General features: G+C 44.7%; 2 protein-coding genes across 9 annotated transcripts in view; both read left to right on the top strand.

Moving 5' to 3' along the window:
- PTPRA (protein tyrosine phosphatase receptor type A) overlaps window positions 1–4,376 on the top strand; it is a 91,813-nt gene extending 87,437 nt beyond the window's left edge. For both annotated transcript variants that reach the window (XM_032952233.2, XM_032952234.2), the window contains one exon: window positions 237–4,376. In XM_032952233.2, the coding sequence (XP_032808124.1) occupies window positions 237–311 (75 nt within the window). In that variant the 3' untranslated portion in view covers window positions 312–4,376. The remainder of the gene's footprint in view (window positions 1–236) is intronic.
- A 4,841-nt stretch (window positions 4,377–9,217) lies between these two features.
- On the top strand, window positions 9,218–18,398 carry LOC116941314 (progonadoliberin-2). 7 transcript variants are annotated; one of them, XM_032952238.2, is made up of 4 exons: window positions 9,218–9,309; window positions 14,449–14,587; window positions 16,370–16,462; window positions 18,006–18,398. In XM_032952238.2, exons 1-4 carry the CDS (start codon window positions 9,233–9,235, stop codon window positions 18,051–18,053), a joined length of 357 nt encoding a protein of 118 aa, XP_032808129.1. In that variant the 5' UTR covers window positions 9,218–9,232; the 3' UTR covers window positions 18,054–18,398. The 7 variants fall into 7 exon arrangements, with proteins under 7 accessions (XP_032808129.1, XP_032808128.1, XP_032808127.2 ...); XM_032952237.2 differs by having other exon boundaries at window positions 16,367–16,462; XM_032952236.2 differs by having other exon boundaries at window positions 14,449–14,611.
- Window positions 18,399–18,795: the final 397 nt, after the last annotated feature.

Below are 18,795 nucleotides of genomic sequence, written 5' to 3'. Positions count from 1 at the left end.
ATTTTGTGACCCAATGTATCACGGTTTGATTCTGGCTCTGCATGGCAAATAGCCAACGGAAAACCACTTGGAGGTGCCAGTGGTAAAACGGGGCATATAATGCGACAGAAGGGGCAGTCAATAGTAGGTTGGGGAGAAAATGTTCATTCGTGTGTAGCATTTGTGTGCGGTGTTGCTCACGTTCCTGGGTGGCAAACGCTTTATATATTTATTTTCCCCCATTCTCCCGTGCGCAGGAGCAGTACGAGTTTTGTTACAAAGTGGTACAGGAGTACATCGATACCTTCTCGGACTACGCCAACTTCAAGTGAAACGACCGTGCGGAGGCCTGCCGACCGAGGGCAGCTGCGAATCACAGGGAGGAAGCGTCTACGAGCACCCAGAGCAGCCAATGCCGCGCATTTCCACATCTGCGATTCCACGTGTGCACGACATTTAGCAGAACAAGGGGCAGCCGGCTACACAGGCTAAGGACGTTTCTCCTGCTGCCCTTAGAATTTTTAGATAGTTTCTCTTTAGGAATTTCCACTAAGGACATATTAGATCCATTTGAACGATAATGATAAAGACAACATTTGCAGCCATTTGTCAACTCACTGCTGGATGAAGGGCTTCTCATGCCGTGTCGGCTGTGGGGGTTATTTAGCCATACTTCACCACGCTGCCAAGTGCAGGTTGGTGAAGGGGATGCCCAAGTTTGGTTTGGACATCACCCGCCACCGATGTTCCCCTTGGCTGGAATGTGTTAGGTTGCTGGGCTCATGGCGCAGTGCGCTAACCAGTGCCACCAAAGCCATTCAGGTCGACTAAATACATCTTAGTTTAGCTACGATGTATTACTTTGACAACGAAAGCTCATCATGACCCACAGCCTCTTAAACGCAGGTCACACAGGTATTTTTTTTTATTAGAATTGTTAAAAGGTATTAATGTGCTGCACTTTGAATTTTATCGCTTGCAAGTGCAGTAAAAAAAACACGTTTTGCGAAGCACTTTATATGGATAATTTGTAAATGGGTGTTACGAGCCATTAGTAATGCACATTAAAAGCAATTAGAGGCAGCGATTTGATTTCCAAACACACTTCGGTAGCTACAGTTTGTTGGCACATTTATCGCAGTAGGCTTTGTGGTTAGGGAGCTTATCAATGCCCACAACATACATGCATCTTGTAAACAAGCAGACTGTGGGCCCCAAGCAGACATTACGTTTGGGTGTGCAGTCATGTGTGACGACAAGCATTATGTGATGGACAAGCAACGGAATCTAAATATCACGATTGTGTGAACTAATGAGCATAGACTAATTACAATTAAAATTAGTTTAACAGTCATCAGAATAAGATTTATATATATGTAGATCCGAATTCAAGCCGCTTGGGGCACTAAGCTTTCACTTGGGAAGCTTATGCATAACACCACCACCACCAGTCGTAGTTTATTGACCACCGTTCCATAATTCGGTGTGCAAAGACATTTCATTGGTCTTCACCTGGCATAAAACAATGTGGAAAAGCAGCACTGGGTCGTTCTGTGTGTCCCTCCATCTGGACTTTTAGGCCCCCCAGGGCGATGGCATCCAGCGGTTCGCAACATCGCGAGCACTGTGCGCTGCAAACACCGGCTCCATCGTGTAAATACAATGTATCGCAAGTCGCATTATTTTGTACCTGTGTTGGAAGCTTTGTTTTATTTTTTTTAAGGGGGGGAGGGGGGGGGGAATTTTGCCGAAAGTGTACCGTGCAATTGCGTTATTTTTTAAATGTGGACACCGTGGAGTGCACAGTATTTAATTGTTAATTAAAATAAATTCCGCAAGTTTGTATATTTTTTATGAAATATTATATATACAGTATATCATTACGAGACAATCTTTGCGTCAAGTTTGCCTGTTTAAGTTATTGTGATGTATATCTTTGGGCTGCCTTACCATGCAAACCCTTTTCCCCCCTCACCCTGTGCAAATGCATTGAACAAAATATCAACCGTTTTTGTATATATTGCCAAGAACCCAACACGATTAACTCACTCGTGCCACGCTCTATTTTTAAAAGGAGGTACTTTATGCTATATAATAAAATCACACTTTTTATTAGATTGTATTTATTGTTATTTAAATTAAAATGCTGGCCAAAAAACCCCTAAATAGTCTGTGCTAAAAAAGTTATTGCTTTTGTGCTAAAATCAGCAATGAGGCTGTGCTCATCTCCTGATTACAGCCCTGAGCTTGTGGTGGAAATTCCACATTCCTTACGGTGAGGGTCAGTCTATCCACTTGGAACAACCACTTGATTTCCACATTTTGTGGTGTTAATTTTATCGACTCCAGAAGGATGATGGGCTGAGTCAACCACCGACCCGGATTTGAACTTGAAATCTTCGAAATGCGAGCCACTCACTACTGCTGAGCGACCTGGCCGGATTATGATGTGGTATTTGAGTACTATCGATGACAAATTTACAAAGTCAATAACATTCCATGCCGTCATTTTGTATGATAATTCCAGTTGCTTTTTTCTATAGTTTTACAACTTTTAATACCATAAAAAATATACGGTTTTCTTTAGAAACACTTTATGAATGTAGCACAATTGCCCATGCGTTGCCGTAGAATCTTAACTGTGTCAATTGCCCCTTCTTGTATTCCATGAGCTGTGTGTAGAACGTGCGACGGGTAGCTTCAGTGTGCACGGAGGAAAGAACAACGCGCCGCTTTCAAACAAACCGCTTCCTTCTGTAGACATCAAAACTGCGTCGGGAGTCAACCTTGTGGCTTTTAGTCAACTCGGTCACTTCCAGGGTGTGGGTACAAAACCTACACGTTATGTCCTTTATGAATTATTTACATAAACATGGACGGATTGTGCTATCAAAGAGCCACTAGGTTAAGTAAATAAAGCCTCCTTCCCATATTTGTCTCAATGTAAAAAAATACGTTTTTTTTTTACACAACCCATGCCTTCATCGCTTTCTCGTGAATATTAGCAGCATTGGTTCAACACAAAACTGGACTGGTTTTGTCATTCAGTGTCTCATCAAAGTCAGACTTTCTTGCTTGAACCAATACTGCTGAACTGCCCGATGTTTACCGTAAAGGAGACAAAAATGGGGCCTAGTTTCATGCAAAACTTAATTATGCATTTCAAAATAACCATTAAATAATAATGAATAACGATTATTAGTTTAATTGTGCATTTCATTAACAGCCATTTCCTGTACATATGCATGTTCAGAATCTGAGGCTAATGCTCATTTGGAGGCATTGCAGAAGCATTGTCCATGGAATAGTTCATAATACCTTTGCACTTACAAAATTACTGCACCCAAGACAGACATTTGAGCATCTTTCCAAAATGTATTTTTTCCCCCCAAGGAATTTCCCTCTGAAGGCTTGTAAAAAAAAGTTGTGGCCGACGCAATGGCCACTTGTTATTATGAGTTTTAATTTATTGATTTGTACGGGTCTTTTTATTCACGTGCCGTGCGGTCCAGCCTTTTGTATTGGGTTTATGATACAGTGTCATATCTTTGATGACTGAAATTTGGTGTTCAATGTTTGCATGTGAATGCTCGTGTCAAATGCGAATATAATTTGTTTCCATCCCTGTACTTTGTGTATTGTAAAACGTTCCAAGTTATTTATTTCGGTATTTAAAAAAAAAACCTCCCTCGAATTAAAGTCACAGGTCACATCAACCATCTTTAATTAATGAGTGAATATGCAATTCATTTTGACTAAACTTAAATTACATTGCAAAAGAAATATTCTTTATACGATTAACTTTTTACGTGATGATTGAAATTGGGACATTTTATGAGCGTTTTTGAGACATCATAAAATATATTATATAAAAAAAATGTAAATCAAATCTGAACAGCGTACATTGCTCCATGTGACCAGACAGTGGGAAGATGTGTACGTGACATGTAGGCTTTTGGGAGTGCTTCAATGTGCTGAACTGAAATAAGTGAATTTGTATCTATTCTTACATCCCAATGGAAAATGTTGACAGACTAATTTGTAACGACCGACAAATAGTGATATTTTAGGCACAGCTTACGAGACCCTACCTATATTGTCATTGGATTTAAAAAAAAAAAAACATTTGGTCAGAAAAAAATAATTGCAGCACTTATTTTTATGCCCTTAAATTTGATATTAGAGCAAGATGAGAATAACGTGCTCACATCAGTTGTACAGATTGTCCTTTATGAGATTGGTATTGTAAGCACAAAGATGTCACGCAAGTGGGCATGGAAACTTAAATGAAAAAGTACCAAGCTAGACTCATACTAACTTTGGAAATTGTGAGTGTTACAAAATATTTTTGCGCTTTTTTTTAAGTCATAAATAAAATGTTTAATGAAATATTACAAGGTATTCCTTTATTTGATGAACGCCGTCTGAATGTGTCTTTTTAAACATCTTCCTAATATAATTGATGACAGTATGCTGGTGTAAATATAAGATGAAACATTGGTTGGATTTCCAATGGTACTTGGACTAGGATGTCCCAAGATTCTTTCACGAGGGTCCTGCTATTATCTTTGGACATTTCCTTGATGAGTCCATTGTTTGAATGTGGGAGAAGCCAGAAAAACCCCACGCATATAAGGCACATAACACGATCTAGATTTGATGTTTTCGTGACTGCAGGGATCCATACTCTTTGGTTCTTTCGGTGAAGTCACGTAGGTAGAAAATAAAATAAATTAAATCACGACGTTTCGGGCGCAACACAATAACACGAGTCATTTGTAGATGACTCACAAAGGTTTACAATTGGGGTACTTTTACGAAGGCGTAAAACGATAAGCACCGTACAAGATAGGTTCAAGAATACATTCCTGACAACTCAGAGAAAGGCAAAGTGTGAGAGGATACCACTCATTATTTTACATGCATTGCAGCAATCTTATTTCTGTATTGTAAACTACTGTCCACTAATGCTTAACAGCTTGTACAGCAGGCACTCAGGGAGAAACATTATTCTGAAAGGTGAGTGCACATTTTGTGACGGCTATTCGTTCTATTTAGCATTGTCAACAGGATTTGAACATAACTCGCATCACGTCATCACCATGGCATGGACCCACCATGGATCAGCTACTGCCTACCTCTCTCATCTCACGACTCCACCATGCACTTTCCCGCCTCTCCCCCTCTCGTCTCGCTCAACTTCCCTCGACGCACTCTCCGCTGGGGCCAACCAATGTCCTCTTGAGATGTAGTTGGAGAGGGAGGAGTTGATGATGACCCCGAGGTTACGATAGGAGATGGAGTGAGGGAGAAGGGAGGGAACGAGATGGTAGGATCGAGTGGAGGAGAGTGGGTTGGAGGGGCAAAAAATATTTCAGTTTTAGAATGATTAATTAAGGATATCAGTTTTATAATGATTAATTAAGGATTTCAGTTTTAGAACGATTAATGGAGAGGTAGTGGCGTGACATCCAGGATTGGACAGTGGTTAAGCAGTCGGGAAATGCGGGAGGAAAGGTCATGGCTAAAGGAGGGAAAGGATAAGAAAATGTGAGTGTCGTCGGCGAAGAAGTAATGGGGAAGTCATTTAAGAAATTACAGTTTCCAGAGGTGAGATACAAAGGGAAAAAATAGCAAGGGCCATAGGACAGCCTCTTGAGGGACAAAACTGTAGAGGGGTGGAAAGGAGCATGGGGTGATCGGCCGTGTCGAAGGCTGAGGAAAGATCCAGGAGAATGAGGATTGAGGAGAGACCAGAATGAGCAGAGTTTGACAAATGGCCCCGTACAATGAGGAGGGGAGTTCCAGTGGAATGGGAGGGGAAAGAGATTGGCTGGTAGTTGGCAGGACTCGAAGGGGATGAAAGCTGCGTTGAGGATGTCAGGAAAACACCAGAGGTGAGGGAAGAATTGAAGAGAGACCAAGGGGGAGGGAAGGATAGCGGTGGAGGTTAAAGGGAGGCAGGGATGGTGTCCAAGGGACAGGAGGTAGGATGGGCTTTGGGTATGATCGCGGAAAGTTGGGATAATGATGTGGGAGATAAATCAGTGAAGAGAGTCTTTACCACGTGGAAGTGGGTGGAAGGAATCGGGGGGGGGGGGACTAGGAGATGAGGCGGGCAGCGAAAGTTGAGGGAATTGTCTCAATTTTAGTCGTGGAGAAGTAATGCAAGGTGGTGTGGATGGAGTGGTTAGTCATGGTTGAGAAGAAGTTGGCGGGGATTGAGGGACAAGGGAATGAATTGGAGTTAAGAAGTTGTCCCGCTTGGCTACTTCTAAGGAGGCTAAGGAAGTGGGTGAGAAGGGAGCGATTGGATGACGGGTTCCGAGGAGATTGGGATGGCTTCCAATAGTTGTCCAGTTTTGCGCAGAGAACGTCAGCTAGATTTGAGAGAGGGCGTTAACCATGTTGGGGATGGGGGGGGAGGTTTCGGTAATTTGGAGCAGAGATGTAATGGGGGGGGGGGGGGGGGGCTAGATAGTTGAGGGAAGAGGATAGAGAGGGAAGAAGAGGCAGAGTCAGGGTGGAGGGTGAGGAAAAGTCGGTGATTGACGGGAGGAGGGAAGAGATGGGGGAAGCCAGTGAGCGAGTGTCCAGGAAGTGAAGGTTGCCGGCAGACGACGAGGGTGGGCAGGGGAGGGAATGGAGGGAGCAAGGGAAGGTTCAGGGCATGGTGAGGGAAATTAGAGAGTGGTCTGAGGGGTGGAACCGAGTAAAGCTCGGTGTTGCATTCCGGTATGAAAGGAAGATTATGGTCCTGGGTACTGCCAGTTGTACGAGTTGTGGGGGTGCGGTGAACGCAGGTGAAGGCCAAAACGAGTTGATTAGGGGGCGAAGGGCAGAGGCAATCGGTGGACTGCTAAGATGGAGGAGGTTGAAATCACCAAGGAGGATAAAGGAATGGGAGGATAGAGTAGAGGAGGCAGTTGAGGTGTTCAATGAAGGAAGAATAGGGGCCTGGGGTATGGTAGATAATGAGACATGGGGGGGGGGGGGGGGGAGTAAGGAGGCCAAACGAAGCCAACTTTTCCAACTGGACGGGGAGTGTGGACAACCCGAAGTGTCACGAGGGAACAGGGCAGTCGGGGTGAGATCCGGGTCTCGGCGAGAGCAAGGACATCGAGTTGTCAAGAAAAGAGGCGTCGAGGATGGCTGCATGTTTTATCACAGGCAGCTCGTGCATCGAGGAGGCCAAGTATGGACGATTTGGTCGGTTGGGGAAGACGCGGGATTGGGGAACGGCGCGGGAGAGGTAGGTTTAGGCGAGGCTGTTAGGATAAGGTCGGAAGGAATGGAGTGGCGGTGATTGATTCGTTTGTGATAGAGAAATAGGAAATGCGAGTTTGGGGATAATAGGCACCGCCCTCATCACCTGGCAACAGTGTTGTGTTGATGTCGACACCGCATGGCGGACAATGGCCATTGTTGTACGTTTTTTGAGCCCTTGCCTGTCAGTATGGGCGTGCACACTGGCACCAGAAGGAGAAACATTGAGGGGTGGGTGAACAGGTGTCAAAAGATAGTCCAGGTCAGGGGTTGGCAACCTGTCGCTCCAGAGCCGCACGCGGATCTCTCAGGAACTGCTTCGTGACGGCGTCTGTCAAGGGCCGTCTCGTATTCACCACGTGCGGCACTGCGGCTCGTGAAATAGAGGTTTTGTTTGTTTGAACCGAATTCGAAAACGATGGCTCTTCTTGTTATTTTGTTGGCAACCCCAACCCCCGGGGTCTCGGACTGATTGGCTGACGCATTGTACGGGACCACAGCTAGAGCGATACCTTGTACAGAGCACGGAGTGGGGACAGTGCCCTGCTTTGAAAAAGACGAGGGCACCTGCCTAACCTTCAATGTACGCAGTTGCTCCATGGGGGGTACACATCATTGAAAGGCAACGGTGGGCATACGTGAATACCATTTAACAAAAATAATATCAGGTAAGGAGGCAATTGAATAAAGAGTAAGTCGGAGCATTTGTTCTTGTGCACTCCTGGGGTTCCAGTCCATCACGAACGCGGGCTAATCATGCATTGAAGACTCTTGCAGTGGCGAGCAGATGTTGTCTCCCTTACCTGATGCGCAGGAGGTCGTGGGTTCGATGCCGACCCTGACGCGTGTACGTTTGGTCACGTAAATGTTTCTCCAGCTCCTCTGGTCTTTGCCTTCCATATTGAGAAACATGGGTGTAAAATATGTGCCTATTATAAATTCCCACATGTGATGATATAAGCCACTTCGATGAGTTATGTGTGGCCAAATCACCTCTGATAAATCGATAATAGCTCAGTGGGCTTGACGTGGCAAATAAAATAGCATTAGTATTCAAGTCTTTGGGGAAAAAAAAAGAATGCAATAGAGTTGCCCTTCGGTATAGAATCCAAGAGGCTATATTATCATGTATACGTGAAAATATGTATCCAAGGGAGGCAAAATAAATCAAGGTTTTTGTTGTTGTTGTTTTAACGTCATCCTGTTTGACACGGGTAGGAGACAATACCTAATGCAATGGCGTGCTGCTGCATTCTTGTTGCTTTTATTAACTACGCAATTCTTGGAAATGTCAAACCCATTAACAGTCACAATTTATGCTCTGCGCAATAAGACAGTTAAGTAATTGCAGAAAGCGAATCAACACCGTGCATTAATACATTAATGAAATTGGAAAACATTATCCATCTGAAACTTCTTAAGTAAGCTTTGCCGTGTTGGTAATTTGAAAACACAAGAGTCCTAATAGAATATTTAAAATGGTAATCGTTCTAACGGAGATTGCGAATTCAGAAATAATGTATTTATCTAATGTGATAGCTTGCTTGTGTTAATTTAGGAATATAATGAGCAATTAGTTCATATGATTATCTTACCAATGACTTGGTTTATTGACCAAGTGTGGACGCATTGCATTCTTTCATTAGAGACTTTAGTATTAATAGTATTCGCAGTTGTAGTAGTTGAGTTTTTAAATGTAATGGGTCAGGTGATTCAAGATTGTTTGCAGTCTGGATGAGGCAGATGAGAATGAGTCTGTGTAAAAAGAGAATAACAGACGTTAATAAGGAGAAAGCTAGTTCCAATTGTAATTTCTTTCCTCTCTGGAAATTCGGAATTGTTTGTTTAATCATGTAGACCTATGAGGGTTAATCAAGAGTATACTAGTGGTCGTGTCAATTTTCCTCTCGGAATTAAATTGTCAATCACTAACTGGGCCCCGAGAGAATTTAGATGATTAAGTGTCACTTTTGGGGAGCACTATATAATGGCAGTCGGCAAACGTCCGTTCAATAAACTCACGGGCAACGGGAAAGTCACCTGCTCCATCCCTGCTGTCGAGAGGTTTGTACGGAACGTCACAACTTTTCGCAGCCGTTCGTAGTTTTTTTCCGTATTCTCAGTCACCGATTAAGTGCGGTCTTATTATTCGTGCGTGATTCTGCCGAAGCAGACGTCGAACGTCACTCCTTGCAATGAATATTCAACTTGCGGCTGGTGATGTGGCATGCGTGTGTATGTTTGCGTGTGTGACGTTATGCCTGCGTGTCTATAACGTATGCAATCTATTTGCATGGTACCATAACGACCAAAGTGACCTAATGTCGATATTGCACCGCCTACAGCATTGGAACTTGGTGGTGCCGGAATAGGGCTCGGGCTACCCAAAGTTCAACTCGGCCGAAACTGAGAAATGGGCAGATTTTGCGATGTCTAAAAGTCAGCACTGGCGAGACAAAGGCGGTCGGGCGCCGCGGTGTTCCAGCCACACAACGCCTCGTGTGCGGTGCCATGGTACTTGTCTTGACAACCTGAAAGCTGAACGTAGGGAAGTCGATATTTCTTTTTTCGATGCCATGTACTCAACAGTCATCTGTCACCGTTCCTATAAACGCTCGTGGGGGACTCTTGTCGTTGAATGGGCGTTATTGATGGCGCGGCTTCTTATGGATTTACTTCGGATGCATTGCGCGCTAATTCGCTGTGTACCGTGCAATGTAGACGTGCAAAACATGAGCACCCGTCGAGGGCAAGCGCCCTATTGGGCAATTGTGGAGCTTCGCGATGCACGCGTGGCACTGCCTTTGGATTGTGTTGACGTGCATGCGCGAGCTTGCAGTTCTAGCCAACGGACTTGGCCCCATTCGCATGAAAAAAATAAAAACAGTTTTTTTTACCCATTCTGGCCATGAAACAGTTGCGTTAAGATGTTCAAACACCAAATAAGAACATTTTGCAAGGAATCATGTCTGCATTAACCACACACGGTACTTGCGGTGAACATGTAAACACGTAACGCTCTAATAATATTTGGGCATTGTCTTTGAAACTGATTGGCCTGTACACCACAGACAGACTTCTTTAGGGCGTAGTCTCACCAGTGTCAGACCAGGGAACGCCAAAAGGCGAACGCTACAAAGACAATTACCTATCGGAGCATTTTCGCTCGATCAACGCTGCCAGTCCAAATTTCGAGGATCCACTGATATCGATTGGAGAGAGCGTCGGCATCAGTTGGGAGCCCCCCTAACTGACGTCATGAGCCGAAGGATTGAATGTCGACGAAGGATGTTGTTGTCAATGGAGGCATTTGTAAGGAGTTAATGTCTCCCTGTCTGTGTGCGTGTGTTGTAGGGAACAAAAAAAAATCACTTTTTGTTATGTTCGTTACCGATCTCTGGTGCAAGGGGGTTAAGACGGCTGTCACATGGGGTCTCGTCTAGTCGAGGCACGGTTAAAAAAAAACATCTACCCTTAAGTTAAATACAGTATATGTAAATATATATATGTTTTTACAGATATTATAAAACTAAAAGTAAAAAAACAACAACTTTAAAACGAATGGCAGTCACGACTATAACCCCTGCGACTATCTCGATCCTGCAAAGTCGTTCTTCGCAGAACAATGTGAATGGCAGGGGTGGACAAAAAGAAATCTAATTTGTCTAATACATTTGAACTTGCTTAACCGCTAATTTAACTAAAATGCACGTATAATGGATTCGCTCAACTTGTGCATTTATGCATAACTTTTTTTTTTAAAGGGCCAAACGTGAGCGCTTTGTTTCCTAAGTGACTCTGCTTCTCTGATGGGCCTCGCCTGAGCAACTTGGAAAGTTTTAATTTCGCGACGATTGAACTGGAATTGGAAAGGGTTAGAAAGAAAATTAAGTCCATGATTTACGGTTCGTTCAGGAATGATGAGTAACTGTCCTCCACAGCTCAGTCACATCCTCTTTCTAAAAAAAAAACTGCGTTTTTAAAATCATCTATTCATGCCCATAGACGATGTAATAAACTCGCCCTAATTAATGTGCCAATTTAGATTAATGATCGCCAAGACATCCTCGTGGGCTTTTACAGATGAAGGCTCACCTTTTGAAGAGCGGTATATAAAGGTTAGGCGGTCTACCTTCGCACCAGGGCTCGTGTGTGAATTTTCACAAGAGCACCTGGAATAAAAGGTGAGTCTCTGTTTACAGCTACCGCGCTGGGTTCTTGGTTATGCGGCGCGACTCATGACCAATGCAGGTAATGACAATAAGGCAGTCCAATGTTGTATATATGTACTCTCTCGAAAGCCCATCTAAAATCAACACAGGTGAGCCTTGTTTACAGGTCCCTGGGCTCATTCTTGCTTTCAGAATATATACAGGCAGAATCTGATAAGCTATAAAGCTCTTGTTTAACAAATGGGTTCACGGTTATGCAGTGCAATTCATAATAATGCAGGTAGTGAGAATACAGCAGTTCAATCTTTTATACACTGTACTGTTGTGCAATTTATACCTTGTGTATGGAGAACAGGTGCACATTTCTATGCAATACAATAGGTGGAAGAGTGGTGCAGCGATTGATGTACTGCGTTATTACGTGTGACAACATGCGTTCGGTTATTGGCGATGCCTGATACATCTTAATATGATAGAGGTGGTATTAGTGGGATGCAGACTTAGTTTAGATAAATCCCCCCATAACGAAATATTTCCTCTTTGATAGTAATCTATGGACTCCATACAACATCGTGAAAACTGGAAATTACAATGTTTTCAGGACCGTTTGGGTATCAACATTATTTTCTAAATTTCTCACTTCGTCATTTGAGGAATATTTTCCAATTTGAAATGGATTCAGCCTGATAAAGATGCGAATCTGTTTATTCGCGATGTCGTTGTCACCTAGTCAGTTTGATTCCTGCTATGCTTTGTTTAATGGCCTCCGATTCTAACCTGCGTTGGCTTCAGCTGGTTGAAAAGGCCGCAGCAAAGTGCAGCGATTCAAATTATTGAATGACTGCACTGGCTTGCTGGAAAAAAATGTCAGGATTGATCAACAAAAAAATCTGCTTACGACTTACAGTGCCATTTGTGGTCTCAGGCCTTCGTATTTACAGGAACAGCTGCCACCTCATGTTCTTCATCCCAACTTGAGATCAGTGGAAGCTGATGTTTTGCTCGTTGCTCAATTAAGAAAGGGCATTTAGCTGTGTTATATTGCTTGCTATGCCACATCAGGAATGCAGACAATCAAAGCTTTTACATAGTTTAAAAACATTATTACCTTGAGTTTACTTATTTTTCTAAACTGGATTTATTTGATGATATTTAAGTTTTAATTGTACTGTATATTGCCCTTGGGTTCCATGCACGCAGAAAGATATATGAAAGCGAATTGTAAATCTTGACTTGAAGCTTTCGTGACTGCAGGAATCCATACTCTTTGGTTCTTTCGGTAAAGTCACGTAAGGTATAAAATAAAATAAATCACGACGTTTCGGGCGCAACACAAGCGTCCACCATCAGGTGGGAAAGCATGGTCTGCTGCTGAGGCAGACTGTTTTAAAAAATTGTACATTCTACGTTTTTTTAAGCAACTGGCTTTGGAAAAAAAACATCAATTAACTTATAGTCATTCAAAAACATCAAAATAATCACATTCACACCACCAGTCAATGCGCACTGTAGCTTATGTGCGTACTCTCTAAGGAGCACATCACACGCACCGTGTGTCATGTAGTCGTAACGTCCCATGACGTGCTGATGATGTACGTTATAAAGAGCGAGTTTCAAAATAGCTTCAAACGAAGTGGCTTTTAAAATTACAATTGCCTTTCATCGTTTCTAAATCATCATTTTCTCTTAAGAAAAGTCTCCCCCCCCCCCGCCCCACAACTGCTTTACATTGTCACGTAAACTGAATCATCCCAAGCGAATCATTTAATAATTTCAACAGCTCTTGCGGCGTGCCGATAACGTCTTTCTCGACGGACGACCCAGCCCCAATGGCTGCGTGTCAGCCTTTCCCTCCCAGCTCCTCTCCTCCTCTGGTCTGCCTTGTTGCAGAAGCTCAACAGCCTTTCCATTCTCCTTTGACACCACGTATTTAATATCAGCCTTCTGTGACGGCTGTATCTTCACACTGACTTTCCTCTTTCGTTTTTTTAAAATCATAAAATACTGATGTCAAAACAAATACGAAGACGTGTCATAATCTGGAGCAGCGGAAAAGTAGACGAAAATAATAACATCCTCAACCAAGAAAATGTACACATTCCAAATAACTATTAGCATGTGGTGGTCCGTGAAATGTTTAGAGGTTGAAGAGGGGTCGGCACACTCGAAAAGGTTGGGAACCGTTGGTCAAGAAGCTTGTAAATCAGCTGATTGATTTTAAAAAGGCATTGTGTTCCTGCGTATGTTTATTCGTGACATCTACGACTTTGGTAATGATTTCATTGATGCAATATAGTCTGGTGTCCATACAGGACAAAAATAAAGATCCACCCCCCCTCCCCGTATAGCCTTTAATAGACTGTTGGGGACTGTTGGCGAGTACCTATGAAAGGTCGACACGGCATACGAGGGGGTGGGTGGCCAGCACCACGCATGGCCGCCTCTGTTCCCTCTCAGTGCTGATGTTAACACGTTGCGTCAAGTACTCGTTTGAGGCCGATTCAGCGTGTGGGTGAGATCCAGGACGGGCTGAGATGGTTTGTCACTGATGTTGGTGGCCGTGAGCTGGAATCGAACTCGGGTAACCAGATTCAGTGCAGCACGCTAACCACTGCGCCACCGCTCACACACACACACACATGCCTCTCTACAACATGTATTTGCCCGGTTTATGCGGTGCCTTTATATGTGGTCACATGTAGATGCTTCGTAAACCCACGTTGTCTTTTATAATTGTCTCACATGTGTGCGTGTCGTGTAGCGGTTAGCACGCTGGCTTCAGAACATGGCTACGATTTTCTGAACCAGTCCTGGGCCTCCCCTAGGTAGCCTCAAATGAGTACCTGGTGCTGTGTGTAAACATCGCCACTAGGGAGACAAAGGCGGCCGGCCGTGGTGCCGGCAACCAAACCCTCTCGTGTGCCATTCCGGCTTTAAGTCAGTGCTCACGAACAGCACTTGCCCCAACAGTCCACGGTCTATGTTTATATTTGCGTGTCCTGCTGATTTTAGCACGTGTTCGCAATTACAGAAGAAACCCCTTGCAAGACATGGCACTGCGCGGTCAGAGTCTGACACTCCTGCTGCTGGCGACGGCTCTGCTCGTCTCCTTGAATTACGCGCAGCACTACTCCCTGGAATGGAAACCCGGGGGCAAACGAGACCTGGAGGTCAGTCACACACGAGAGCCGGAGGTCAGTCACACACGAGAGCCGGAGGTCAGTCACACACGAGAGCCGGAGGTCAGTCACACACGAGAGCTGGAGGTCCGTCACACACGAGAGCCGGAGTTCAGTCACACACGAGAGCCGGAGGTCAGTCACACACGAGAGCCGGAGGTCAGTCACACACGAGAGCCGGAGGTCAGTCACACACGAGAGCCGGAAGTCAGTCACACGCGAGAGCCAGAGTTAAGTCGCACACGAGAGCCGGAGTTCAGTCACACACGAGAGCTGTAGGTCAGTCACACACGAGACCTGGAGGTCAGTCACACACGAGAGCTGGAGGTCAGTCACACACGAGAGCCGGAGTTCAGTCACACGCGAGAGCCAGAGTTAAGTCGCACACGAGAGCCGGAGTTCAGTCACACGCGAGAGCCGGAGGTCAGTCACACACGAGAGCCGGAGGTCAGTCACACACGAGAGCTGTAGGTCAGTCACACACGAGAGCTGGAGGTCAGTCACACACGAGAGCTGGAGGTCAGTCACACACGAGAGCCGGAGGCCAGTCACACACGAGAGCCGGAGGTCAGTCACACACGAGAGCCGGAGGTCAGTCACACACGAGAGCCGGAGGTCAGTCACACACGAGAGCCGGAAGTCAGTCACACGCGAGAGCCAGAGTTAAGTCGCACACGAGAGCCGGAGTTCAGTCACACACGAGAGCTGTAGGTCAGTCACACACGAGAGCTGGAGGTCAGTCACACACGAGAGCTGGAGGTCAGTCACACACGAGAGCCGGAGGCCAGTCACACACGAGAGCCGGAGGTCAGTCACACACGAGAGCCGGAGGTCAGTCACACACGAGAGCCAGAGTTAAGTCGCACACGAGAGCCGGAGTTCAGTCACACACGAGAGCCGGAGGTCAGTCACACACGAGAGCCGGAGTACAGTCACACACGAGAGCTGGAGGTCAGCCACACACGAGAGCCGGAGGTCAGTCACACACGAGAGCCTGCCTGCCTGCCACTCGCACGAACCTGTACCTCTCAAATACAATTGCACTATCAGCTCCGTGAAACAGTTCATAAACAAACACAAGTTGTTGTGATGGTGGGGGGCGTCGAAATGCCGAGCAGTTTTCTTTCGGTCAACGCTGCGTGTTATTTTACCATTTGCTCCGTGCTCGAGCAGAATATCCAGATATTATCAGCTTCCACTTCCATGGTGAACTGGATGGATGGGTTTTGTGAGTTGAGATGATTTAGAAAAGCGTTCAGTGTATCTTTGCCGTGTGGCTAGCCCACCGATGCGTCATCCACATCTAAACCAAGCAGAGAGTTTTAGTGTGCTTGAAGCTATTGCTTTTGTTTCAAAATCTTCCATGTACAAATTCGCTATCAAGAATTTGCATGTTCTATTTACGTGACAAACCTTACTAATTGTCTGTGTCGGGTGGTGACGGGTTTACCGACACATTAATATTTACGCTATCTAACCCAAAAAAAACTGTATTAAGGATGATATTGGTCGCGAAAGCCTACGTGTTAAGTTTGCTTTTAATTCCTCTGTTAACCTCAACAATGGCAACATGAAATAAAGCTTGGGGACAAGTTTCCGAGGTTTCAAATGTGAGCAGCGCCGGGAACAAATCCTATAAAAGATGCAAAAGAGGCGTCTCCGTACAGCAAAAACGGACCCGGAATCCTGCTTGCACATTTCGCTTTGCACACGTAGTACACGGGAACGTGATAGTGCACCACCTCGCCGTGCTGTGCCGCGTGTTTTCAGCAGGAGCTTGAGCCGCCGAGCAACGCGTTCGAGTGCGACGGACCCGAATGCGCCTTCTCTCGAGTGCCCAACACCAAGCTGATCAGGGAGCTCGCGGTGAGTCGCCGTGCTTTGCACGTGCTAGTTGCGGCGCTGCCCGAGGACGCGTTCGGATGTCTAACTTCGAACCACTGCGTAGGAGAGTTTCACGTCGAGTTTGTGTGCCATTTTCTTTTGTCTTTAAATTGCCTTTTGTAAGCCTGGGCCCTGTTTAAAAAGAGACTTTTAGTCTGAATAGATTCTCACCTGTCTGAACAACGAAGGCCCTATCTTTCCCAGGGAGTAGAGGATGGGGACGGGAGGGGCAGGTGGAGGCTGTTTGACTTGGGTCTCAGATTCGACAGGGGCCTCAGAAGGAACCCCTTCCAAGCCCCACGAATGAATGAGGCCGAAGTCAGTGGCGCCCGTGTGACATTTAGCGAGGGCTAAGAGGATTTCTCTCCCCTCTCGGGGTGAACGTGATGTTAAGGTGATTTATGTAGCCTTAGACGGTATGCTGCTAGATCTTTGTAAGAGCAATTCATGGATAACAAATAATATTTACACTGTTCTCCTTCAATCCGAATAGTTCGAGAGACAGGTTTGTGGCAATACAGAATCAGGCGAGGCACCTAACTAAACAGTGCCGCACTGATATAATTCAAAGTGAACCCACCTACAATGATATATATTTATCGTTTTAAGTGTTTTCGTTTATTTAAAATGAAATAAATAATTAGGAAGTGCAAAAGGTTGTTAAAATTGGTTGTCAAATCCAAGTAAAATCAATTGTTTTTACAGAAATGTTTTCTTTAATACCACTCATAGTAAAGTATGACTATGATAGCTTTCTTTGGTATAATGATAACGTTTCAATCATTGCATTGTTTGAAAGTGTGTCGTGGTCAAGTCACCCTTATCGAATGTTAATCTCATTATAGCTTTTACTTGCATGCTTATAAAGTTTGCCATTTGCTATAAATGACATGTATAAAATATTTTAATGCAAATTGAAATACGTTGGCTAGACCTGCCGTTCTACCCTAAGCCTCCAAAACCTCAGCAGCTGCTGTGTGTGTGTCATCGCACGTTATATGTGAATTATTACTCTTTCAAACATCAATTTATTCACCCAGAAAAAAAACTTTTGAGTCTGCAGACTTTTTAAAGAAGTTCCAGCTTGGTATTCTTGTCCAATACAATTTTCATTATTACACGTTTGTAATTACGTACAAAATTTTAGGTGGTTATTTTTCATGCTTATTGGAGGAAACCTTCAAATGTGACACCGTGGTTAGTTCACTGTGCTTTGAACAAGGTGGCCCAAGTTTAATTGGACATCTGTGAAACGACTGGATGTCTGTGAAAAAAGAGATTTATAGCTGGTCGGGTTCTTCCAGTATCAATAAATATTCTGAATATGATCATTCCCGGCTTTGGCTATCATCGGTGATATCTGAAACCAGTTCTGGTCATTCACCCCTCCTCTCACCGTGGCCAGTCAAACCCCCATTATAGACATGTCTTGGAGAAGCCTTCATTGTGCAGTGGATTGACAAATAACTGTAAATGAATTAAGCGCTCATGAACATTTTGACGTTTCTGTACCATGCCCTTTCAGAGCTACCTCTCGCAGAGGAATTATGATCGGAAAGGAGCTCTGAAGTAAGACCCCACGCATCTCAGGGTGCAGATGAAGACGACCAAGGCTCCGACACTTCGCAACATTCCTCTTAAGCACGATGTTTAGAAACCTTTCAATGAACGCCCTTTCACCTTCGTCTTAACCACGTGTTATTGCCCGTGACGTCTCTTCGACACGTTGTGTCCTTAATTACATTCATCGCCGCTCAGCGTATCATTAACATGATTGTGACCGTACACATTTTATTTGTGCAGTACATAGTACTATGTTTCAGAGTGGCTGTCCTGTCTGTGGGTGGGATACACTGTGCTATGCGTGGCCATGTATAACAAGGAGGTGTTGTGCATAAATAAAATTGTTATAAACGAACACATCGAGTGCATTTGTCTTATTGCCATGCTGTGTTCAACCACCAGATTGCAGGTGAAAGCTCTTCACCTCTCTGCATATTTCCTCGCAACTGCTTGACTTTGGGATTTTCTCTCTCAGAGCACGGCGAGTGTAACCCAATCGTGACCTCAGCAGACGCTCCAGGTGGTTACCAGATAAATGTTGCGTCCCACTTTGATGTGGGTGCACCGATGGAATTCCCTCCCATCGTCTCTTTTTGCCATGTGCTTATAACCGGAATCCAAGACTTGTGCAAACTCGGATCCATTTGTGTCCTCACCAGTACCGTCTGTTGCTGGCTGCTTGGAAATTTGAGCATTTAGTCCTGTACATTTGGGCCTGTACTCAATGACCGTTATAACAAAATAAAAACAAA

The sequence above is a fragment of the Petromyzon marinus genome, chromosome 11, assembly GCF_048934315.1.
Source record: "Petromyzon marinus isolate PM22_M1 ecotype Great Lakes invasive population chromosome 11, UKy_Petmar_22M1.pri1.0, whole genome shotgun sequence".
In the NCBI taxonomy this organism is placed as follows: domain Eukaryota; kingdom Metazoa; phylum Chordata; class Hyperoartia; order Petromyzontiformes; family Petromyzontidae; genus Petromyzon; species Petromyzon marinus.
This window is presented reverse-complemented; position numbering and strand designations above follow the sequence as displayed.